Source organism: Leopardus geoffroyi, chromosome C1 (assembly GCF_018350155.1).
Source record: "Leopardus geoffroyi isolate Oge1 chromosome C1, O.geoffroyi_Oge1_pat1.0, whole genome shotgun sequence".
In the NCBI taxonomy this organism is placed as follows: Eukaryota; Metazoa; Chordata; class Mammalia; order Carnivora; family Felidae; genus Leopardus; species Leopardus geoffroyi.
The window spans coordinates 34,215,446-34,240,214 of NC_059328.1; the positions used below are offsets into that span (position 1 = coordinate 34,215,446).

The window sequence follows — 24,769 nt, forward strand, 5'->3', positions numbered from 1 at the left end:
GCCCGGATGGAGCCCCAGCTGGCTAATGCTTCATGTTGGGGGGGCAGCACGTGGCGGGGTGGTCCCTGGGAATCTGGTGAGAAGGGGCTTGAGAGGCAGGAGAGAGACCTGGAGTGAGGCTGCGGGGATGGAGAGAAGACAGGCATGTGAAGGAGGAGTGAGTGGTCAGTGGGGCGGGGTGCTGTCGAGAAGTCAGGCGAGATGAACACTGAGAGAAGTGCCCTTTGAATTTAGTCTCGTGGAGTCATGGTTGACGTTGGTGAGCTGGCCAGAAGCAGTGGGGGGGGCGGGGGTCTGAGGAGTAAGTGGGAGGCTGTCTGTGGTCTGAACCTAGGGGGGTAAATGGATGAAAAGAATCTTCCTGGAGTAGGGCCAAGGTGGGGGAACCCCAGGAGCCGAGTCCAGCCTGGGCCAGGGCTTGGGAAGCCAGAGTGCTGCTGAGGTGTGTGCTCAGGGACAGCCCCAGGATTCACTTGAGTGTGTGTGGCCCTGAGGCCTCACCAACCAGGTTGAGTAGGGTGGCGTGAGGTGCCAGGGAAGCCCTGGAGGAGGGGGAGGCCACGGCTGCTCTCCGCTCTCACTACCACTCTTGGGCTCTCGCTGCTGACAGGCCCCAAACAGCTCAGATTCAAAAACAAAACAGGCTTTTAAGATGCCAAGTTTGATGAAATCTGAGTGCTGCAAGAGGTGGGAGTTTTCTCTTAGAAAAAGCTGAAAATGGAGACTGAAAGCTGTGAAGGAAGATGGGCCCAAGGCTCCCTAGGCCCCCGCTTACTGCTTGGAAGCTGGGAGATGGGGAGACTGTAGGTCTGGGGAAGGCATCTGAATTGATAGGTGGTGTCTTGGCCCCAACCCTGCAAAGAATGGAGCTGCCTCAGGGACAAGGCTTAAGGTGGCCTTGGTTTCCTTAGAGTGCACAGGGGTTGGGGGAACCAGCTGCCCTGCTACTCATGACGTTCCTTCGTGTTTCTCTACACGTCTCTGCATTTCCCGTGTCTCTGGGTACACGTGCCTCAGCATACGTGTATCTCTGACTGCATGTTCCCACATGTGTGTGGAGTGCCTGTGTGCACTGCCTCTGGATCTGCTTGCATGAGTCTTGTTTCCACAGGTGCTTGTCACTGCAGGTGCCCCTCCATACGCGTGTGGAGGTTTCTATTTTTGCACCTGTCTCTTTCGCCATGTATATCTCTGTGGGTCCCTGGCTGTGCATGTTTCTAGGTGTCTGTGTTCAGAGACAGGGTGAGGCCAGGCCCAACACTCATGCACAGAGGAGGAGGTCAGGCTTGCAGATGGTGCCACCCCAGGGAGCCTGTGTACGTGTGTGCCGATGTGTGCCTGCATGTGCACGGAGACGCCATGAAGCTGGGTAAACACGGGTGAGAAGGTCGTGCTGACAGACGGTGCTGCCCGCCCCAGGACCCTGCAAGGCGTCTCCATCTGTCAGCTTCCCTGGTGCAGCCCCCTCCCTCTGGCCCAGACTCAGCCTGAGGCATCCAGGCTGAGCTGGACAAAGAAACCTGTGTGTGCTTTGTAGGGGCCTCTGCAGCCTCCCTCCCCCAGCCATCGCAGCCAGCCTAAGCCCATCCCCTGTCCACCCCTACTCTGGCCTCATCTGTCAGGACCCCAACATTTGCCTTAGCTCCAACCAGCCTCACCTTCCTACTGGCCCCCCACCCTCCCCCTAGCCTTTATTTGGGCAGTCCCTCCCTCCCCCCAGAAATCTCTTCCTGCCTCCCATGCTCAAGGGTTTAGTACTCTTGTGACTGTCTCCTCCTCCAGGAAGCCACCAAGATAGCAGGTGAGTCATGGATTTGAAGCAGCTTCACCATTGCTGTGGGGTTTCGGCCAAGTGTCTACCCCTCTCTGAGCCTTAGTCTCCCTCCACCCCCTTCCCCCCACCACACACACCCTGTCATCTTCCTCTGCCCAGTGGGGACAGCAGGAAAGGAGTTTAGACCTCCCGTTGCAGTATCTAAAGACCAGTGCAGTTTGGTGCAGGAGCCGTTAATGTACTCCTGCGCACCCACCCCAAGTACGCAGACAGTGGTCCTGGCGGGAGAGCCCTGGGAATGTGTGCGCACCCTACCTGTGCGTGCAGGTGAAATCCACAGACAGCTGTAGAGACTTAGGCTCCCTGGTACCTCTGAAGCCCCTTAAAGGCCCCATGGACTTCTCTTTCTCTCCCAAGGACCCCCTTTTCAGAGAATAGAAGGGCCTCCGCCCTGCAGGCACAGACACTGCAAATGCCCGGCTGAGCCTGTGAGGCAGGTGTAGGGAACCCCAGTTACGCGGTTGGGCGGTTGAGCGGGAAGGAAGCCTAAGGGGGAGGGGGGGGAGCAGAGAGGTGGGGAGTTGGAGTGGAGGAACAGGGTCCCGGGAGGGGCACGCCCGCTCCACCCAGACGGGGGCCAGAGGGGCGGCAGCTGCCTGGACCAATCACGGTTGCGCGCCCGCTGGGACGCGGGCACGCGCAGCCTTCCTCCGCGAGCCCGCCTCTCGCGTTGCCATGGTTACCGGGTGGCCTGGAGGGGGAGGAGCCCTTCCCTCCACCCGCAGCCGGGGGGGACAGATTTTGAGGGGACTCGATGACCACACATCGGGGTGTGGGTGCGTGCAGCTTGTGTGCAGCGGGCTTCTGTGGAGCGCGGAGCCCTGAAGCCGTCGGAGGGCGTGGTATGTGGCAGGATGGTGGCGCTGCTCCCCGGGCCGCCCCTCCCGAGAGCCCAGGACCCAGCCCTGCCTGGGCGGGGTCCCACCCCCGGGGGTCGTCCGGCCCTACCTCAGATTTAGTGGTGTGACCTTGGGCGGGTGTCTAAGCCCCCCCCCCCCCCCCCCCCCCCGTTCACTCATCTACCACATAGGGTTTTGGCAAAGATTAACTCATTTTTTTAAAGCATTTTAACTCAGTGCATGGAACATAATAAATGCTCCATAACTGTAACTTTCTACTTCTCATATCCGAGCCTCAGTTTTCCTGATTGCTGATGGGTTTGGAGTGATCCTGTGAAGTCTGACTGAAAGACCCGCCCTGGTCCTTAGCCTCAGTGCTTCGGGCTATGGTGGACCTGATCCCTGTGGGTACTGGGGGTGTGCAGGGAATAAATGTGCTGGACCAGTGGATGGGTCAGTTTACACCAGTGTGCCTAGTGCCCAGCTTGGCCAGACACACGACAGGCATCAGTAAACAGCTGCTGACCTTGGCTACATTTGAATGTGCCGGAGGCCTCCTGGGGAGCGTAGAAGGAAGAGACAGCAGCGCGGTCACTCTCGAGGGGCTGGAGTCCTCCTGTGAGACACGCTTCCCCCGCTGGAGGTGCAGAACTGCAGCCTTCCCAGTTCTGCCTAGAAGCCTAGTTGGCACAAGGGACTGGCTTTTGGGTCCCGCTGTTTTATGGACAGCTCTTCACACATGCCGGTTTTAGGCTCTGGCGGCAGTGCCTGAGGCATGATCTGAGCCAAGGACGGAGCCATTGAGGGCGCGATAATTGAGGGAGGAAAATTAATTGTCCTTAATTTGGCGTAAATCCCCAAGACCTTCCCCGTGTTAGGAATTCAGAGTAGATTCCGGGACACGGGGCTGCAGGTGTTTGTGCTTCTTCCCTTCTCCTTTGATCTACCTTGCTGGTGGAGATGGGGACCAGCCGACTCCTGGGCCCGAACTCTGGCAGGCCCTGACACCCCTGTGCCCCCACTGCTCAGAGGAACTGAGCAGGGTAGGATTCAGGACTGGCACCCTGGTGGGCTAGGGTGGCTCTCACTCTCCTGAGTGTCCCCCAGCTGCTGGGAAGGGCAAGGAGGGTGTAGGGGGCGGGCCCCTCAGGCTGGGCCTCTGCCTGGGCCTTTCTGTGAAAGCAAGTGACAGCAGACCCAAAGGAGGCTGCTTCCTGCTTGGTATTTCCCAAGTCGTGTTTTCTTGCCACTTTCCTTTTTCCTGCCACTGTTTAACATTTTCCTTTTAAAAACCAGAGCTGAAAGTCAGGACACAGTGGGATCATATTTACAGCCAAGGAGATGCTGGGTTCACATCTGGAATTTATAGGGCTGCAGATGGGGAAGTAAGCATCCTGCCAGCTACTGGGAGAGGCTGAGGAGGCAAGGCCGTGCTGGGAATCCTACTGCTCCCTAGCCTGAGGCCCCCCTCTCCTGAGGGGGCCACAGTCCCTTTGGGATGCCCCAGAGGGCATTTGGGATGCTGGAACCTTAGCAGAGCCCCTCCTGGGATCTAGCAGCAGATAGAGGGATGTTTTGCCCCTGCCTACTGGGGCTCCTCCAGCTTCCTCTCCTGCCTACCTCCCCAGTCAGTCCCCCTGGTTCCCTGAGAGTCTAGAGGGAGAACCAGCCTTTCAAGCCTTTACTTTCTAGAATCGCTTCTGAGAATGCCATGTGCCTTTTTCCTGGCACAGGAGCCTGACCTCAGCAAGTGTCCCAACACATCCATCTTGTGCTGGGCCCAAGAGAGGAAGGTCCAGGCGGTGCTATATCCTGGTCGCTGCCACCACAGAGCCTTGCCCCCGCCCCCTGCCCCAGAGGAAGACTGACAGTGTTCCCATCCTCTATTGGGCGTGCCTGGCGTCCACACCGATGGGGAGACTCTGCCCAGTTCTCACACACACACTCTGGTGGGGAGGACCTCTCGCCAGCCCCGGGCCCTAGCCTTGGTACCTGTCTGCCCTGGTGGCTTAACCGTTGCTAGTTATAATGATAACGTCAGCTAATATTCATTGGTGTAGGTTCTGTGTCAGACACTGCCCAGCACTTATACATCATCAGATGTAGTCCTCAAGATGGCTTTACAAGGTAGGCACTTGAACCCTGTTTCCAGATAAATGGAGGCACGGAGAGGATTAGTAATGCATCCAGGTCACAGAGCTAGTTAGTGGTGGAGGTTAAGCCCCATGTGGCCTGTGCTAGTCCAGAGCCTGTGCCGGCAGCCCCTCAGGGGCTGTGTGCAGAAGCCTAGGTGCAGCAGGAGTGAGGATGCGCTGATACCTGTTGCTTCCAGGGAATTGACTCTTATGTGAGTCGCCAACCCCTGGCAAGATGGGAAAAGGCAGCCAGGGAAGGGTTGTGCCTTCATCAAATTTTGGTGAACTCCTCATAGAGTTTTTTTTATCTCCTTAGCCTCCACATGCTCTGACATGGTCCCCAGGCCTGACCACGGCCCCCAGTGAGTGAGGGACGAGGGTTAGGGTCATGACTGCAGTAGAGAATGGGTTAGGGCAGGACCAGGGGTTGAGTGAGGTGAGGGATCATTGGTAGGGCAGGGGGTACCCAGAGTCAGGTCCAGAATTCAGGCTGTGATGTGGGGCTCTGCTATGCTGTAGAGCTAGAGGCTAGATGTGAACAGTGGAGGGGACACTGCACGTGCAGAAGAGGGAATGGGGATTAGACAGCACAGGGGGCTTTTGGGCTCAGTTGTGGCTCTGGGTGCTGCCGTACGAGCTGTGGGCCACGTGCAGCCCAGCATCTGTATAGCACTTTCTGCTGTGGCCAGCAGAGCATCAATCCTTGTTTTTCCTGGGGCCCAGAGAGATAAGTGCTGACATCTCCCCTCTGAGGCATTGTTTCTCAGACCTGGAAACTCCCTGACAGGGCAGGACGGGCCCCACTGTAGCCCCTCCCCGCCTGAGCCCCAGAGAGGGCAGGCCTGGATAGTGGAACTCAGGACTCCCCAGTCCTTACGTGGAGCAGGCTCCACCCTTAAAAGTCAGGAATTGGGAGACAGGGGTCTTGAGGGTGCCATCCAACCTGGGAGTCAGGAGAAGCTGCCCACAGCAGAGGGTTCTAGAGGGCAGGCAGTGCCAGCCCTAACTCACATGTCTGTCCTTTGTCTGCAGAGGAACAGCTGCCCTCTGGCTTCCCTTCCATCGACATGGGGCCTCAGCTGAAGGTGGTGGAGAAGGCACGCACAGCCACCATGCTGTGTGCAGCAGGCGGGAATCCAGATCCAGAGATCTCTTGGTTCAAGGACTTCCTCCCTGTGGACCCTGCCACGAGCAATGGCCGCATCAAGCAGCTGCGTTCAGGTGAGCAGAGGGTGAGGGACAAGGGGCCGCACAGACTTTAGGAAAGGTGTCCAGCTGAAACTAAACACAGCCTTCCCTCTTGGGCCTGGATACCTGGGAGCCACAGGAGGTCTCAGCCTGGGGCCGACCTTCTGGAGCCATGCAGAGGGCATCCACTGGGCAGGCCAGATCTTGGTACAGGCCCACCTGGCCCAGGAAAGAGCTGGACAGCGAGGTCTAGTCATCGGTGATTCTTTTACCTTCCTGGGATCATCAGAGTCTAGACTTTGGTCCATCCCGGCTCCTTGCAGCATGAGTGATGTGCCCCAGCATAACGTTGGGCTCTGCAGGGGTGCTCTATGGGTGTTCGTCCTCTACTTTTCCTATAGCCTGGCCTGCGAGGGGGCCTTCATGATGCTTCTCCTTACTTCTCCAGACAGCAGGGTTTAGCCAAGAAAAGAGGCCAAAGATGCTTTATGCATCAGGCTTCAAAAGGCTGGACCTCAGGAGCTTAGAGCCAGGAGGACTTGCTGCCATCCCTTGGCCACCAGAGCCACCTGTCTCCTCTAGATATCTCAGTCGAGCCAGCTCGGAGGCCCGGGAGCAAGGATGCCGTCATGACCAGGCAGGAGGTGTCGCCCCATTGATCGATCCACCTCTGAGGCTCCCGCCAGGATAATTGATTCAGTTTTTGTGGGAACGGCGCAGGCGGGAAAGGAGGCTCAGAATCAGCTTAGCTGCGTTCTGCATTTGCCGCCAGCAAGGGCTGGACTGATAGACCTTGGTCCAGAAACTCCTGCTAGCTGCAGGCCAGTGGGCTCAGGCAAGATGGCCGGCACCAACCAGAGCCCCTGCTGCCCGTCAGCTGTGATGTCAACACTGCAAAGGAGGACGTGACTCTAACCCTTTCAGGGCCCTGCAGGCTTTAGAGGTGCCCCTGCCACTCTCTGGGGTTCCAGCCCCTCCCTGCTACCTCCCATCAGGTAGACACCCCTGCAGTGCCCAGGGGAGGAGGGAGGGATGAGCTGCCCAGCAGGGCAGGATTCAGGCCCTAGCCATGGCCGCCTGAGACGGCCTACGAAGTGTTAGCTCATTTAATTTAATTAAAACTCAACAAGATGGAGGCAGCTGTAACGCAGTTAATTAAAACAGCCATAATCAAGGCAGGAAATGGTCCGGTAGCATTTGCAACCGCTGCCCAGCGCTGCCCAGTGGCCGGCATGGTTCGGCTCCTCTGCATTTCCCCACAGTCCGCTCAGGCAGGCTCCCCAAACAGGCAGATGGTCCTCCCTGCAAGCCTGGCCTCCACCCCAGAATGGCACTGACTGCCCGTGGCAGCAATTCTGGGAAGGCACACTGTCTTGCGTGCTTGTTCATCAAGTATTTATGCAGTGCTTACTGTATGCCAGGCCCTGTGCCACCCATTCACTGCCCAGTGAGTCGGCTCCTGCCCGTTACTCCACTGGCTGCTGCTCCTCCCCTTCTCCCTGGCTTCCCTCTCACTCCTGTCTTCCCGGAGGCCTCACCTTCCCCTGCTCCTTCCTCCAGCCGGGGAGCCCTTGTCACCCTGCCCTTGCCCCATGGGCAGGGCCTTCCCCTAGGCCAGCTCACCTGCTCCTGCAGCTTCAGGTCGCCTCTCCACTCCTGCATGCCTAGGTCTGTCTCTCCAACACCACACAGCTTACCTGAGCTTCAGACTAAAAAAACCTATCTGCCTTCTTAGTGTCACCCTGGCCGCCATGAGTGGTGACTTCCTTCCCAAACAGCCACACCCTTCTCCCCCACCCTGACCCTCTCCCGGCAAGTGGCAGCCCCCTCAGCCCGAAACCTGGGACACACCCCGACTCTTCCATTGAGGAAGAATCAGATCTTCTCATCACCCACATGGTTCTCATGTTGGACCCCTCTTTTTCCTTCTGCTGCCTCGGTCATATCGCAGTGCCGAGCACTGCCCTCCCTGCCTCCAGGCTCCCCCCGGGAATCTGTCCCCCAGCAGCTGTCAGTTTTCCCCTTGGTGCCTCCATGTTCCGACAACCGCAGTGGCCTCTCACTGCCTGAGTGGCCGGGCGCCTGCTCCCGAACAAGGCACATGGAACCCCTCTCGATCTTCCCAGCTCACATCTCCAGCTTTACCTCCTCCATCTCAGCTACCCAACTTAGCAGTTCTGTTAAGTCCTTTAACTGCTCTGAGCTTCTGTTTTCTCACCATTAAAAAGGAGTGACAGTAAGCACTAAGTGAGACGACAGCAGTGGAAACTGTAGTTTGCTGCCTCGGGTACTGGGAGGGCTCCGTGAACCGGGCTCTTGTTACCAGTGGCCATTCCCCACTTGCCCTGAACCACCCTGACCCCATCCTTGCCCTCTGCTCTAATTCACCAGATCATGAAGCCTCTCCCTCCTCTGCCTAAGTAAGGCCTACTCCTTCAGGACGCACCCGCCCTGTGTTGTTACTGCCTGGCTCTTGTTCTGCTCACTTAGGCTAGGTGCCGCTTGCAGGGAGGGCCTGGGTCTGGCTCCCTGCCGTGCAGCTGCAAGGTCTCCCCCAGCTCCTAGCACAAACCCACCTGTAGGACAGGTATCTCTGAGCCCTTGTTGATAAATTATTTCATGAACGTGACCTTTGGGCCCTGTTCCTGCAGACCAATGTCCACCTCTCCTGCTTCTTAGCTCTGAGGAAGACCTCGTTTGACCTTTACTGCCACCTGGAAGCCGTCACCTGGAGGGTTGTGGACCCAGGGTCCAGTTCCTAGGATGACACCCTTGGGGTCTCAATCCCCCCACCTCTGTAGTGACAGACAGGATTCTCTCCCCCATTGCTGCCTGGCCCTCCACTCCAGTCGCTGCTGCCCCGTCCTGTTACCACTTAAAAGGGTGCCCTGCACATGTGACAAGGATATCCCTTCAGTGGAGTGGAATCAGGCCCCCAAGCACTCAGCCGTTTACAGGGACCGTCACAGTTTACGCATCGCCGACAGATCACAAAGTATTTTCCTGCCTTTTGTTGCATTTGATTCTCCCCAAGCCTGAGAAGTAGGACAGGCTGTGATTATCATGCCCACTTTACAGCTGACTTAGGGGAGTCACTTGGGGTCACACGTGGAGATCCAGAGCCAGGGAGCCCCCCTGTGCAGTCACCCAGAGGCCTTCTAGTATCGCATACACCAAATCTGGGACCTGGGGAGTGGCTGGACACTGCGGGCCCTCCAGAGTTCCACGGCCCCATCCTCTCCAGGGCTCAGGCCCTCCCTGACCGGTCCCCAGAACTTGTCAGGCACCTGCAGGCTGAGCTACAGCACATGTCACGGGGCATGGCCCCGGAACAGGAGCTGGAGAGGAAGGCAGCTGGTGTGAGCCTTACTCACGTGTGAGCTCTGCTCCACGGGCGCTTTCCTCACTGAAGTGACATGATGTGCTGACATAGGAGCCTGTTGGGAATTTGAACTCGAGGCCCATGGTGGACCCAGGAGGAATGGAGACAAGTTCAGGAAGAATGGAAATCAAGTCAGGAGCAGATGGTGTCACTGGAGCAGCTAGCAGGGGCCAGTCTCCAAGTGGGGTTCAGAGCCACTGCCGGGTCCTGAAAGGAGCTGGTGGCCCACACGCTCTGCCAAGCCTGGACAGGGCGCCAAGGAGACCTCCCGTGCTCTGCTCAGTGGCCTAAATGTGCAAGCCGCCATCTCATCACCGTCGAGGACAACCTGATCCACACAGCTACGTTCTCACCCAGAGCACAGCCTCCTTCCACACCCTCTGAAACCTGAGCTGAGACCACAGGGCCTGAGCAGAAATGCCAGCATCTGGCTGCAGGCGGAGGCCCACCGGCTCTGGCAGATAGGACCCAGAGCCAAGGGCGGAGCAGGCTTCAGGGTGGGCCTGACGCCTGCAGTCCCCTACTCTGCTGGCTGGCCCAGCTCTGACCAGAAGAGCCTGCCCCCCAACCCTCTTCACCCATCAGGGTCTGGGTCTGTCAGGCGGGCACACTGGCGGTGCATGGTCATGATTTCCCTTTGGCCTGAGCACACTGGCACCTCTCGGGAGCAATGCAGACTCCTGGGTCCCTGCCAGTCTCCCACACCCACCTTGTGAAATGGTAAGGCAAATTCTTCTTTCAGTTTGGTAGAGAAATTACTCTTCCGAGAGGTCCAGAGACTCGTCACACAGCAGGTTAGGTTTGGGGAGAGCAGAGGCCAGAAGCTAGGGGTCCGAGTCCTGGGCCATTTACACAGCCACCCCCTGCCATGTCTAGCAAGCACTGTAGAAGTAGATCAGTGGCTGTTGACTTTTTCGTCTTAGCACCTCCGATTGTAAATATTAGAGGATCTCAAGGAGCTTTCGTTTCTGGAGGTTTTTCCTGTCAGCATTTACCATATTAGATATTAAGACTGAAAAGGTTTTAAATATTTAAACTTTAAAATGATTTTTAAAAAAACCATTATATGTTAAATGGTATGTTTTCATGAAAAACAATTATGTTTCCTCAAGCAAACATTTCACGAGGACAGTGGCATTGTTTTACACTTTAACAAATCTCTTTAATTTGGGGCTTGATCGAAGATGGTCACTGGATTCTCACATCTGCTTCCACATTTGCTCTGTTGCAGTATCATACTTCACGGAGCTTCTGGAAAACTCCACTCTATATTCACAAGACAACAAAAGTGAAAAATGCAAATAACTTCTTAGTATCATGAAAATAGTTTTGACCTTGTGGACCCTCTGAAAGGGTCTCAGGGCCACTAAAGGTCCCCTGGACCATGCCTGGAGGATCACTGTGATGATGGTTCTTCCCAGTCTCTCTGCAGCCCCTCACACCCCCAGCCCAGGTCCTAGCAGCTGCCTTTACCTCCCCTCCAGCCTCTGTATCTGCAGTGGGGAGGCTGTGCACCAGACCTGATTGGTTCCTGCGACCTCACTTACAGGCCATGTGACCTTGGGCTTTGGGCAAGTCACTTGTTTCATCTTTCCCGTGTGAACATGGATAATTCCTCCTAGGCAGTTGTCATCAAGTTTAATGAGAGAGTAATCAGTGTTTGATTTGTCTTTTGGCATATTTCCCTCCCGTAGCAATGGGCAGAGAGGGTCAGGGTGGACAGCCCTGGGCCCAGGCTCGCCCGGAGGCTCCTTACTCCTCTGGATGAGGCGGAGGTAGAAGATGGGGCCCGAACACAGCCTCAGAGGAGGCACCTGCTGGGAAGGCAGCTGTTCAGACCTCGTAACCACCCTGCACCAGGGTGCAGATCCAGGCTCTGGATCTCCACCCTGCACCAGGCATTTGGAGGTGTGCGTCTGGCCCTCTGGGCTTGAAGCACTGAACAGGCAGGGAGGGGACACCGGCCCCTGGCTCTCACCAGTCAGGTGGGGGGTAAACTCAATAGTTACTCGCTTTTTAGCAGGGTCGAGTGGGCTGTAGAAGGCGTTTGCTACTGGGGTGTAAGTTCACCCCGAGTCCCATGGTGGGGCTTGGCTGGTATGTCTGCTTTGCTTGAGGGAAACCTGGCCTGGTGGTGGTGGCCTATGGCAGGCCCTCCCTTTGGCCCTTTCTGTGTGCTTAACCTCCTTGGTTGCTTTTGGTAAGTGCTTTGTTTTGAAATCTTACCCACCTGTGAAATTTAGGTGCCCTTAAGGAGTGGGGTTGCTACTACTTTTATTCACTTTTCCCCTCGTTGGCTTCAGCCAGCTGGGTCTGCAGGAGCCCTGATTCCACCTTCCTGAGTCCCATCACCTCCAGCCCCGATATCCCCGGCCCCACCCTCCCTCACCTCCTCAGAGCAGTGCCAGTGACCCGGGGGACACAGCTTCACCCTCACTCAGCCTGGCTCAGCCTGGTGCCTGCGCACTTGTCACCTGCGTCGGCCTAACTCGGGCCTCGATTTCTCCGTGTATTTAAGGCCCTTTCTCATGTTTTATTTTATCTGGTTTGGCTTTTTGTGGCTTTCCTTCCTTTTGTACTAATGCTTCTCTCTGATCTTATTTGCATTCAAATTACCTCGCCAGGTGGTTCACCAATCAGAGGTAAGAATGCTGTCCGTGCATCTCGCCACGCCACGCCACGCCACTGCTGTCACCACCACTCCATCCCGTCCAGTCCGTCACCTCCCCCATGCCCATCCCGACCTCTCCAGCCTCCTCATCTCCAGCTCCGGTCCCCTCAGCACCACCGGCCACCACACACCTCCACTCTTGGTCATTCCCTCCTGTGGACTCATCCATTGCAAGTCTGGACTGTAGAAATAACTCCACTGAGCCCTGCCTCGGGGATGGCAAGCCCTGCTTCCTGGGCCTTCCAGGCCAGCCCCACAGAAGGGACCCTGTCAGCTCCCACAGCGAAGCCAAGTGCTGATCCCCAAGCCCGGTCACAGATGGCGAGTCTTCCCAGGAAGTGGGGCAGCGTGACCAGGCCTTGCCTTGCCTTGCCTCCCAAGAAGCTCCTTTTTCTTGGGGCCCTCAATGACTGCTTGACTTCCTTTTAACCTCCTGGCCCTAGGACAGGGTGAGGACCATCCTGTAAATCCCGTTAGCTCAGCACACGCTAGGAGGAACATGCAGTGAAGACTTTAGTGTAGGTGCTGCAGTAACACAGAATAACCAGGGTCTGCTGTGACCAGATCAAATGACCTGCCAGCCCCAGCTGCTTCCAGAGCCCTGCAGCCTGGGGCTTCAGAAATCAGACTCTGGACTCAGAGGTCTGGGTGCGAGTTTGACTCACCTGTGTGACCTTCAGAAAATCAATCCATCTCTCAGAAGTCTGCTTCCTCATCTTTAAATCGGGGCCAGGGCCCACCTCAGGGCTCATGAGATTTAGAGGAGGAGACAGGGGTCTGGGCAGTGTCTGGCTTGGAGCAGCCACACTGTAAAATGGTTGCTTCTGCACTGATTTTATTCACTTCATCTCTTCACACGTCCCTCAGCATCCTCGGGTACCTCTAGACCCCTCAGTCCAGGGCCAGGGTGGTCTCAGGACGGAAGCTGGGCTGAGGAGCAGCTGCCTCCCTGTGGGGCGTCTTGTCCATCACCCTCCAAGGACAGGACTGACCCTGCAGACCCCCCACCCGTCCTCTCAGCCTGTACCAGTTCATGTCCCTGCCGCTGGGGCTTGGTGTTGACTCCAGGTTTGGGAGTTTCTGTGTGCATATAGGCTCAGGGTCTGAACTGGGTCCCCTGACCAGTCCTGTTTCTCAGCACGGGGGTGGTGGTGGTGGGGGGGGGAAGCCTCCTCCCCCAGCAGGGGTCCCACCCAGGCACTACTTGTCCCTGCCTGTGGCATCAGCCACTGTGTCTCCCCTCGCTCCCCAGCTGAGCCGACCCAGTGCAGCACCCCCACCCCCACCCCACCACTAGCCAGGGGCCTGACCCCACCTGCTCAAATGAACATTTTCTGTAACAACGTCCATCCATCCCATACACGTGACCTGTTGAGTGCCCAACAGGGCTGTTCTTGGAGGAGATGGGTATTTGGCACGTGCGCTGGGCCCTCATGCTCGTGCTGCCTGACGCCCAGTGGGGAGGGCTGAGGCTAGGACCAGGGAGCAGGCCAGCCCTTTGTCCTGCATCGGGGTTGAGCCTTCGCAGCCTCTTCCCCCACCTCCAGCGCCCAGCCCCCTGCATATTCAGGGCCCCTCCTGCTGCCCTGGGCCTGGGTGGTGGGAGAGGGGTGTCAGGCAGTGAAGAGGCCGCAGCCAGGACCCGTGGGGGTCCTCCCCTGGGGGCTGGGCCACTAGAGTGTGATGTGGAACTCTTCCTGTGGCCCCTGACCAGTCCAGTCAGGTGGGGTCCCGCAGGTTCTGTCTGTGTCCTGTGTGGGTGTGGTGACCATCAACCAGCGTCCCCTGGAAAGGGTGGGGCTGTCAGGGTCACCCTGGCTGTTCCATGCAGGCAACGGTTTTCTGTCAGGCTGTGTGCTATGGGGTTAAGTGTCCGTTGGGCTGTCCTGTGTGGGTTTGATTGTCTGTCGGTTTGTTCCAGGGAGGGGGTGTTGCCTGTGCCTCGGGGTGTTACTGTCACAGATAGCTTTCTGGTGTGCGCTCATGAACAGTGTTTTTCCAGTGTTTACTGCCAGAGCTGGGGGGTGGCCAAGTCAAGTGGTTACACCTGCCACCTGCCCCCTGCCTTGGGCTCCCCTACCTGTACCTGCCACAACTGGACCTCTGTGAGGGTCCTTTTCAGCTGCCCGCCCCCTCCCCCCCCCCCCCCACCGAATCCTGGCTCCTGTCTGTCCGTCTGCGGCCGGAGCAGCCCCTCAGGGCACTGGCCCGAGTGGGAGCTACAGCCTCCATTAGCCTCCTGAATTATGCAGCAGCCGTGGTGGGTCGAAGCACTTTAGCAGGACCAGGCTGAGGAGAGGAGCCGGAATGGGTGGGGCCAGTGGGGTGGGGATGGGTTGGGAGGAGAAGATGGGTGCTGTGAGCAGGGCACCAGGCCCCCAGAGCAAGCCCCTTCCTTCCTGTGGACTTCTGGCGGGCGGCGGATTCTCAGGCTCTTGCCCAATGAGAGCCATTGCATGCTTGCAGCTCCCAGGCCCCCAGGTATACAGGCTGCTCCCACCTATGCCTGGCTCCGCGTTGCCTGGCAGGCCCGGTAGGTCTGGGAGCACTAATGGGGATGCTCACTGGCAAACGGACTGTAGTGCTGGACACTCCAGGGCGGTAGGGGGTGTGATGGAGCCCCTGGCCCAGCCCACAGGCCCTACTAGACTGCAGGGCAGAACAAGGAGGATTGTGTTCCAGAGTGTGACCCTTGCTTCCAGCCGGGAGGCCAGTGGGCTCATCAGGCAGAGCTTCCTGGAAGCAACACTGGTGCCCAGGCGTGGCCCCGATTTTGCAACATCTCGTCAACACAAGCCCGAATGCTGTCAAAGCCCCCTCCCCGTGTTCCAGGCCTGACCTCTGTCGCTGTGTCCTCACAGGTGCCTTGCAGATTGAGAGCAGTGAGGAGTCGGACCAAGGCAAGTACGAGTGTGTGGCGACCAACTCTAAAGGCACACGCTACTCGGCCCCCGCCAACCTGTATGTGCGAGGTAAGGATACAGGCAGAGCCCAGCCCTGTCTCTGCGGAGCTGAACTGGCCCTGCTGGGCATGTTGTCCGGAGCCCTTGGTGTGGACGGTGGGGGCTGCCGTGGGCCCAGTCTCTCCTTTCCTACCTCTTTCTGCCGCAGCAAGAACAGCCGTCACAGCGTTCCCACTGGGCAGACTCCCCATGTCTACCGCTACTTTTCCTTCCTTCTCTGCAGGCCCTCTGGGAGGCAGCCGCTCTTGGGAGCATTTGTATCTCTTGTAGGTCCTGCCACGTGGGCCCAGAGCCTCACGGGAGTCTCGAGCCTTCCAAGCAGACTTCTCACTATCAGTGTGTGTGTGTGTGTGTGTGTGTGTGTGTGTGTGTGTGCGCGCGCGCGCGTGTGCACAGGCGAGCATACGTGATTGTGTGTAAACATGGGCATACCGGCCCAGTATTCCTCGAGTCTGTCCTGCCTACCCCAGCTGGCGGGGGCAGGGGGACCTCCAGGCCAGGTGAACCTGCCCCTCTGGAGGCCAGGTCTGCCCAGGGCCTTCCTGGAGGAAGAGCCGGCTGTGCTCTGTCACCAGCCAGGACCCTTGTAGAGAGAGTCAGTCTGAGGTAGTTGTGAGCCCCTGTAGGTGAGCACCTACTGTGTTTCAGGTGTTCCTTGCTGGGACTTAATGGATTGTGCATTTTCACAAGTCCAGATACCCAGCAGAGAGGGCTTGGGGACTGTTTTGGAGTGTCCAGTGTCTGCTCTGCTCACAGCCCACGGGTGACCAAAGCCGGCCACCTGCTCCTTCTTGAGGATACCCAGGGTCTGGTGTGCACAGCGCCCAGCAGGGACCCTGCTTCTCCTCCCACATCCCCTCACTTAGCCCTCCTGCACAGATGGACATCATTACAAGTGAAACTGTCTCCACTCAGGGGATTTGAAAAGGAAAGTGGACGCGGCTTCCTTGCAGTGATGACTTCATCATGCTAAGTGCTTAGGGCCGCTTCTTGAGGGAGTCATCTGCCTGTCTGCCCAGGCCCTGTCAATGGCCTGTCCCACTCTTTGGGGCCACATGGTCAGACAGGGCAGGGAAAATCAGGCCTTCAACCATATAGTTATGGAGGAGCTGCTCTGTGTTAGGGCACAGGTTCCCAAGAGGCCCAGCCTGCCAGCCCACTGGATGACAGGCAAATTGTGCTTCAGAGACCATGGAACTGTCTTCATCAGAGTTGGGGGTGTGGGGTGGGAGGTCCCCACTCAGCCCCCTTGTCAGGTGCCCTCATCAAGGCACGCCTAAGTGGACCCGGGGCCTATCTTAAAGAACAGCATCCGAGCAGAGAGGCCAGGCGCCTGAGAGCCACCCACAAGGCCAAGAGAGTGGAGTTGTGAGGTGCACAGCCCTTCCCCACACGGCTGCAGCCAGAGCTTCTGACTGGCATACAAGGGGTCTGACAAGTCCCCTCCTAGAGAGGAGCAGCTGGAACAGCCCTAGATGCCTCCTCCCACCTGGACTGTCCATTCTAAGTGCTCTGCGGTCCTGACTGAACACTTCTTCCAAAAGATCATCGGGTCCAGAGTGGCTGCATCAAGGAGAGGAGAGGCCCGGCAGAAACCCTTGCTGCCTGGGTATGAGCTGGTCCTATGGGCACATTTCCTGGAGCAGAGCTGCAGGAGGTCTTCCTGAAGCAGGAAAAGGCCCAGACATAGGTGATGGACCCTGCATTGTTATCTTGACTGGGTGGTAGTCCCTGAAGTCACCGTCACACTGGCCTCAGCCCTGAGGCAAGGCGGTGGGTCTCTTTGGAGATGAGGAGAGTTCAGCCACCATAGCTGCCAGCCGGGCACTAACCAGGGAACTCTTACCTCCAGCCACACAAGGTCCTCAGGCAGGACCCTGCCATGGTCCATCCCCCCTTCCCACCAAGTCTTCCTAAATCACCTTTCTGGCCAATACCCACAAAGTCTTTGGGGCAGGGAGTGTGGGAGTTTCTTTAGTTCAGCCCCACTTGCCAGGGACCCTAAGGCAGGCCATCCCAACCTGGCTCTGTCTTTTCCTCCCTCATACACATGTTCCTGTAGGCCCTGATATGTAAGGTTCAGCCCTAAGTTTCTGTCCCCAAGACCTGACTTATACCCAGGCCCCACCTGAACCTGTACCTGCCCTGTTTGGTCAAAAGCAATTTGCCCCGTAGCCCCAGGACTTGTAATGAGACTTGTAGACACCTGGAAAACCTGCTCCTAGGACTTTTGCTTCCCATGTCCCCACCGCTCCTCATCTCTATCCTGGCAAAGCCCCTGCTTTCCACCCCCAGCAGTGCAGAGGGCCCATCAGCCCCAGCTCCTCTGAGACTGCCTCTCCTGTGCTGGCCACCAGCTCTATCCTGAACCCTGCTTGTGAGTGCGCCGCCCATGGAGAAATCCCCCAGTGCCTGCCTGCTGCCAGCAGAGCGGCTTTGAGGTCTCCTTCCAGCACAGGCACCTGGGGCCCCTCCAGGCCAGTGGGCTCCAGCTGTCGGGAGCCTCGGCATCCGGGTTGGTGTGGACTCTAGCCCAGGTTTCTCAACCTCAGCATAGTTGATACTTGCAGCTGCATGACTCAGTTATGTGGGGCTATCCTGGACATTGTATGATGTCTAGCAGCACCTCTGGCCCCCTAGATGCCAGCAGTACCCCCTAGCCATGACAATCCACAACCTCTCCAGACCTTGCCCAGTGTCGCCTGGGGGGACCCTACCTGCTGGGAACCACTACAGTAGATAGACGGCCTCCCTGCCAGCATTCACCTCCCTCCATCTCTCTTCTCCCGCTGTGTCCACTGGGCTCGAGGCCACATCTCCTCCTTGGATTTGTTTTCGGTGCCTTGCATCTCCTCTGTCCTCCAAACTCTCAGGGCTCCGCTCTCTGTCTGAGCCCCTGCAGCCGCTGCATTTAATGGGACAGCATGTGTGAAGCTCCCGGCACAGTGGCAGGCACATGGGAAGTGCTTGGTGGCCAGTGACCCCTGCTGCTGTCGAGATAGCTGTTGGGGATGCGTCATCCAGTTACACGTGCCTTTGCTCACAGTTGCCCACAGCTCCACCCACAGTCCAGCGGGCCCAGGCAGGCTGGGTGGACCAGCCTTTCTGTGTCACCATACGTCTTTGTCTCTGAGTGACTCACACTCTCCTTCCATCCACAGCGTTTCTCTCCTCCAGCTCTCAGGACACAGAGCTGCCAGGGGCCAGGGTGTGGCCACGCCCAACCTTCCCCCTTCTCTACAGGGAGCTGGCCGCTGGCCACAGCTGAGTCTCAACGGGGCAGTGTCTCTACAGCCTTTCTCCCCATAGGTGTCCATACCAGCTCCTCAAGCTGGTGCTGTGCAGTGTGGGGCTTCCTGAAGGTGGTGGGAATCTAGCAGCCCGTGTGCCTTGGTGCGTTTGTGGGCTGGGTGGGCCCCGACCCCAGAGCCCAGCTCACTGGGTCTGTCGAGCCGTGGGGTGTGTGTGAGGTATGGGGGCCGCCTGTCCTCCCCTTTCACCCCGCCCTGTCCCACCCTTGGCGCCCCAGCACCTGCCAGTGGGACCCAGCCCTGTCCACCATGTCCTCCATGAGTCCTGAGTCTTTCGTGAGCGGCGTGGTCCGCGTGCACCTGCGTGCACGTGCGTGTGCGTGGGGCACAAGAGTCTTGTCTTGTTTCCGTGCTGTGTGGGCAGTTGAAGGTTGGCCTGTTTTTACTCTCTCTGTGTTTCTCCTTGTCTTTTTTTTATTCCCTCCTCATCCTCATCGCACTCTGCCATCAACCCAAACTCTCATCTCTCAGATCAGCGAGAAGGTTGGTCCTTTTCACTTCTTATCCATCTGCAGTTCGCCCGTCGATGGGATGCTCCCGTCAGTATGGCCCAGAGGGCTCCGTCAGCTCCCTCAGGCTCGCTCCAGCCAGGCCTGCCCGCCAGTCGGGCTCCGCTCTCTGCTGTTTGGGCCGGCAGGCCGGCAGGACCAGGGGTGGGCGGGCTGGCCCCCTGCCCTGCATGTTTGTGCCGCTTGGGTCCCTGATGTGCCACGTGCTGCATGTCCCCTTAGCTGGGCTCCCCTGCTGGGGCGGTCAGGCAGGCATGGTGCATGACACGAAACTGTGCCCCCCTTTGTGCCTGGGCCGGGCCAGCTCTCTGTTCCAGGTGGGGCTCAGGAGTGGTTGGGGGAGCTGAGAGCAGTAGAGCCTTACGTGCACCTGTGGGGCCTTTCTCCACAACCGTATCACCTAAACTCCACCTTTGCCCGAGCTCAGCTGCAGCCACTGGAAAGACGAAGGGAAAAGGCTAATGTAGAATGAGCTCACCCCACAAAGTCCTGCGGGTCTGCCCTGACCTTGAGGTTCCCACCAAGCCCCGATGGGCCTCGTGAAGTTTGGTGTCCATGGCACAGGTGGGTGGCATCATCTTGGGCACGAAGGAAATCTACACTCTTGTCTTTTCCCCCTTTCCAATCAGAGCTGAATGAAGATCTTCCCACCTGCCTCAGCCCCTTTGCCCAGGCCCTCCCAGCCCTCTGGTGTTTCCTCAGGCCTGTGCTGGGCGCTGAGCATTCAGATTCAGGGAGCTCACACCTGACCGAACAGTTGACTGTAACCTGGTAAGGCCCACGTGGGAGCCAGAAGAGGCCCCGGCCCAGCCACAGGTTGGGAAGGGCTCCGCAGAGACCCTGCTCCAGCCCATTCCAGAACATTCTCACATGGGGCTCTGTTCTCAGCCCCACCCTCAGGGCCAGACCTCTACTGCTAGCCTTGGGGCCAGCAGCAGAGGCTGGCACTCATTCCTGTGTCACATGATCTCAGTGGTCAGAGGAGACTCACCTGTCCACTGGGCTTTAGGCTGAGCCCCAGGGAGCAGACTCCGACCACCTGGTCCCCTTTCCTCCGTGAGGGAGAAGAGAGTCAGTCGGGAGGAGGGCTGAGGCCCCAGCTCAGATATCAGCCCTGAGCATCCGTCCATATGCGCTCCTGAGCTCTGGGGCATTTCGGTTACACCATTTCGCTGACCAGGCGGATCTGCCGGGGCGTCCAGAAAGCAGTCATCAGCAGACAGCCCAGCCTGCCTGCGGCCGCCTCCCCCTACACCCGTTCCCCCACCATCCTGGTCCCACATCCCTTTTCTGTCTCCCCCTCTGTGGTCCCACCAAAAATAAGCACGTATACAAATATTTAACAGGAAAGCAGAAATGAGTTTCTAAATATTCCAGGGGGATTTGCCGGGCTGGTAATTTGTTTGGCGCTGATAATTACATCTTACATTTTTCCAGCTTTACTTAAAACTGTGTGCCGAGTGCGCCGGCATTTAATTACTGCTCTGCGGCAGCCACAAGGTTATTTATTAAAGAGTTATTTTATCTTGATACAGTGGATCCTGCCCCTCATCCCCTCCTTAATGTTGTGTTATTTTCATCAGAGAAATTTCTGTGAGTGAATGCAGATTGCGGGGCTGCCTCCCCCTGCGATTAGGCTGTCACTCCACTGAATGCTGATGCCTCCGGGCGCCACACCGCCCTATTATAGGGGGTTGTCAGCGCAAATAATTAGACTTAAAAGTTACAGCTGAAATATAATCCAGACATGGCAGAGCCCTGTTTTGGAAATTGTCTATAAAATGTCAGCAGTAAAGATGCACGGGGAACAGTAATAGACCGGCATTGTTGGAGCCCAAGATTAGACCTAAGTGCATTTTTCCTGGCTCTGGCTTTTTTCTTCCCTGCTGTTGCTCTGTCAATAGACTGAGTCCAGGGCAAGTTCTGCCCCTTTTGGAGGCCTTGTGTCTGGGACGGTGGGAGGAGTGACCATGGGGCTGCAGCAGGGAGGCGCCGGCCACTCCTGGCTGTTAGGGCGGGGGTGGCTGTCCAGGCAGGTCCAGGGTGCAGGGCCCCCACTGGCACTCGGGATCCCAGGAGGCCACCTCTTACCTCTCTTGCCCCCACCCTCCCTCTGCAGACATACCCTAACCTCCCTCACACTGCAGGGAAGATGAGCCTGAGCTTTGGGAAGTCTCGCTCCAGAGCTCCTTGTGCGTGCCCGAAGCCCGGTGCTCCGGCAAAGTCAAGGGTGCATTCCTAGCAGCCTCTGGGCTTGAGACCCTTGCCCGGGTGCTAGGGATGATCCTAAGGGTCACATCTGACCTCATCCTTAGTCCCCGCAATGTTCTGTCTTCCACCTGCAGGTAGGAGGGGAAAAATACAAGGGAAAACAAAACTATTCTCAACGTTTATTCTGAAGGGCCTCCACTTCCTGACAGTGGAACAGAAGACCTTGTCCTCCCAGGACTATTTGGAGTACAGTCCTGCACTTTCTACACTGCTTTCTATACTGCTTAGGTCGGGACCCAAGGTTTATTGGCCAAGGACCTACTTCCTTTCCCTGGGGCTCTTTGTTTTTATGTCCCGGGACTAATCAGGCCCCAAGATTCCACCACTGACCAGGGTCAAGCTTGCAGCCATGGTGTCCCCTGGCACAGGCTTTCCAAGTCCCATCCTTCTTTTGTGTGTTTGTTTGTTTATTCTTGAGAGAGACAGAGTGTGAGGGGGGACGGGGCAGAGAGAGAGACATGGAATCCAAAGCAGGCTCCAGGCTCTGAGCTGTCAGCACAGAGCCTGACATGGGGCTCAAACTCACAAGCTGTGAGATCATGACCTGAGCTGAAGTCGGACGCCCAAACGACTGAGCCACCCAGGCGCCCCATCCAAATCCCATCCTTCTGCCAACTGGAGAATATCTTCTGCCAGCCCTGGCTGTCCAGAAGCTTCTCCCTAGAGCCTCCCAGTTGTCTTTTTTAAGACTTATCAGCCAGGGCTCAAAAGGGTGTGAGCTTTTCATCACACAGACGATCTCCTGGTAATACGTAAATTCGGGCATGGCACTTAGAAGGATCAGTCTTAAGTCGGTTCTCTTGTCTGTAATTGGGAGGTGATAGCATCTCTAGCAAGGAAGCCTTCAGCACGTAATAGATATTCAAGAGTGGTTTCCCTTCCCCGAGCTTCTTTCGGTGCCCATGAACGAGGAGGACATGGGCTGAGAATAAAGACCTGATCAGTTAAGACTGCTCCCCTGTGCCTGTCCACCCAAGCCAGGACTGTGCTGGACCCCTTCCTTCGTCGGCAGGCCTGGGCCTGGTCTGCAAATAGACCTGCCTGCCCGTACCTCTCCTCCCACTGCCAGCCCCCCAGGCCCAACCCCGGAGCTCAGGGAGGGCCCGCAGCACCAGGCTGGGCAGTGCTTCTGTCTGTGCATCCCAGTCTCACTCTGGTATCATTTGAGGGAGTGAGTGCTCAAAGGGCGCTCTTGTGGGTCCCTCCTGCCAGCTGTGCCCAGGATCCAACTATTCTCTGCCATGCAGAACTCTCTACCTGTGACATGTTGTCATTGTTCCATGTGGACTCCCAGCTTTGGGACAAGTGACAGAAACCTACTTAATTGGCTTAAGCAAAACAAGGAGATTCTTGTCTTAACCAAACTCAAATATGTAGAGGTAGATTTGGTGTCAGGCAGGACTGGATCCAGATATTTAAACAGTTTGGTCAGGCTCTGGTGTGTGTCTTAGCTCTATTCTCCTCAATTGACTTCTTTGTTCTCAAGTGTGTTCTTCCAAGTGTTACAAAAGGTGGTCCCCAGTCCCTCTAAGGTTAGCCACGGCAGTATAGAAAGAAAGCTGTTCTAATAGTTTTTGCAGAAGTCCAAAGGCTATATATCTCGTTAACCTGATCTGGGTCACATGCCCCACGTAGCAAGAATGGGAGGAGAGGCAGTTCCCCTAAAGAAGATGAAGAGGCCAATTCTAGAAGGCAGAACACTAGATGTCCATGAGACACATTGAGATCCCAAGTGAGCCTGGGGACACAGAGGGAAGTAGACTCAGCCCATGATGCCAGTCACACGTGGCTTTCTTGGGGGTTCTGTCTAGAGGTCTCGGAGTGAGGTGGTGTGGACAGAGTTGGCGCAGGAGCTGAGTGAGGTGGGGTCTGGTCATATGGCCTGAGGAACCATGCAGGTGTTTTAACAGAGAAGTAATGTGAGCAGAACTGTGCTGTTTGTGGAGGGGCCTGGAGGAAGCCACCGTGGCCGAGACTTTGGTGGGGGCAGTGGCCTCTGGGTCTGGAAAGAAATTTAGTGGGTTTGAAAGATACTTTAGCCACGCGCTAACAGGACCTGGTGATTTGTTGGGTGTCTAGTCTCTGGGCTGCAGCTTGACCCCTGTGCAGTGAGGTCAGAGATGGGACCAGGTGGTTTCTGCGGTCCCTTCCAGCTCTGATTCTGTGGTTTGGGCTGTCTGAGCAGCAGAGTCTGGAACCTATGGTGGAGGTGCTCCTGCTGTGACAGCATGGGTCCTTTGCATGCCCTGGCTCCCCAGCAAGGGTCCTCGGAGACCCGCACGTACTCTCGGTGCCGCCTTTTGGTTCCTTAGCCTCGCTGCCTGCCTTCTCCAGCACTGTCTGTAGGGGTGCCCCCGCCCACCAGCTGCATGACCCATCAGCATGCCACGCATGCCTGCCCATGGCTAGGTCTTGCCTGCCTTCCCTCCTTCTGCACGTTCCAAATGTCTGTGCCCAGCTTCCAACTTTCGGGGGGGGGGGGGGGTGGTTCCAGGCTACAACTTGGCCTGAGAAGCTCAGAACAGCTTCTGGCCTGGAAAGCCCAAGACCAGAGGTCGTGGCCAGGCCCAGCTACCCTCCCTCTTGAGACCCTTGTTCATCGGCGCAGAAAGCCGTCTGTTCGGCGCCCTCATCGTGTTACTGCCATCATCATGCCCATCCTGCCCGCGGACCACGTCCCTGGCCTGCCCTGACCCCTTACCCAGCCCCTTCTGAGGGGCAGCTCTTCCCCTTGGGTTCCCAGGCTGTGCCTTGAGCCTGGTTGAGGTCCTGGCAAGTGGTCATGCCCCTTGCCCTCATCTCTCACCTCGGGTCACAGCCTGGAGGTGGAGGCAGTGACTCCAGAGAAGGTGGCCATGTCACTCCTGGGCAGACCCTCTGCCCTGCCCCAGCCATGCTCTGAGGTCCTCCACCCTCGGGTGCCTGGACTTCTCTCACTGGTGCCCCAGTTAGCCCCTCTGGAGAGGGTCAAGAGCAGGTGGGGGCAGGCACTGGAAGGCAACCTGGGATGTGGCCCAGACTAGGCCCTCAGTGTAGACCTGAGTCCTGAACCTTGCACTGAGTCCCTGTGTGATCCTGGGCAGAAAGGACTTTTCTGGGCCTCAGTTTCCTAGGCTGTAAAGTGGGAGCTTGGTTGCGGAATCTCTTATGTTCCGGTCTGAGTGTGGGGGCTACTTCTAGCCCAAAAGTGGGGTGGTGGGAGGTGGTAAGCTGGGGCCCAGGGACTCTACCCCACCTGTCTCTGAGGTGGGTTTGACTCTGACAAGCGGGGCTTCCTGGATGAGGGGCCCCTGCCCTTCCATCCTCCGGAGTGTCCTGCCCGGCCCGTGAGTACCTCTCTCCCTCCTCCCACAGTGCGCCGTGTGGCTCCTCGTTTCTCCATCCCTCCCAGCAGCCAAGAGGTGATGCCAGGTGGCAGCGTGAACCTGACTTGCGTTGCGGTGGGCGCACCTATGCCCTACGTGAAGTGGATGATGGGGGCTGAGGAGCTCACCAAGGAGGATGAGATGCCTGTTGGCCGCAACGTGCTGGAGCTCAGCAATGTCGTGCGCTCCGCCAACTACACCTGCGTGGCCATCTCCTCGCTGGGCATGATCGAAGCCACAGCCCAGGTGACAGTGAAAGGTGAGTGCCACAAGCATGCCTGCCGTGGTGTGCGGCCCGCCC

The 24,769-nt window shown here is 57.5% G+C and overlaps 1 protein-coding gene across 32 annotated transcripts in view; it reads left to right on the forward strand.

Moving 5' to 3' along the window:
* The window catches only part of PTPRF (protein tyrosine phosphatase receptor type F), an 88,082-nt gene that overhangs the window by 31,710 nt on the left and 31,603 nt on the right, over positions 1 to 24,769 (forward strand). For 13 of the 32 annotated variants that reach the window (XM_045476982.1, XM_045476981.1, XM_045476988.1 and 10 more), the window contains 5 exons: positions 5,841 to 6,029; positions 12,003 to 12,020; positions 14,911 to 15,021; positions 18,795 to 18,806; positions 24,458 to 24,727. In XM_045476982.1, the coding sequence (XP_045332938.1) occupies positions 5,841 to 6,029; positions 12,003 to 12,020; positions 14,911 to 15,021; positions 18,795 to 18,806; positions 24,458 to 24,727 (600 nt within the window). Of the gene's footprint in view, positions 1 to 2,571; positions 2,677 to 5,840; positions 6,030 to 12,002; positions 12,021 to 14,910; positions 15,022 to 18,794; positions 18,807 to 24,457; positions 24,728 to 24,769 lie in introns of those variants that run through there. The other 19 variants (XM_045477007.1, XM_045476987.1, XM_045476990.1 and 16 more) reach the window with 4 other exon arrangements.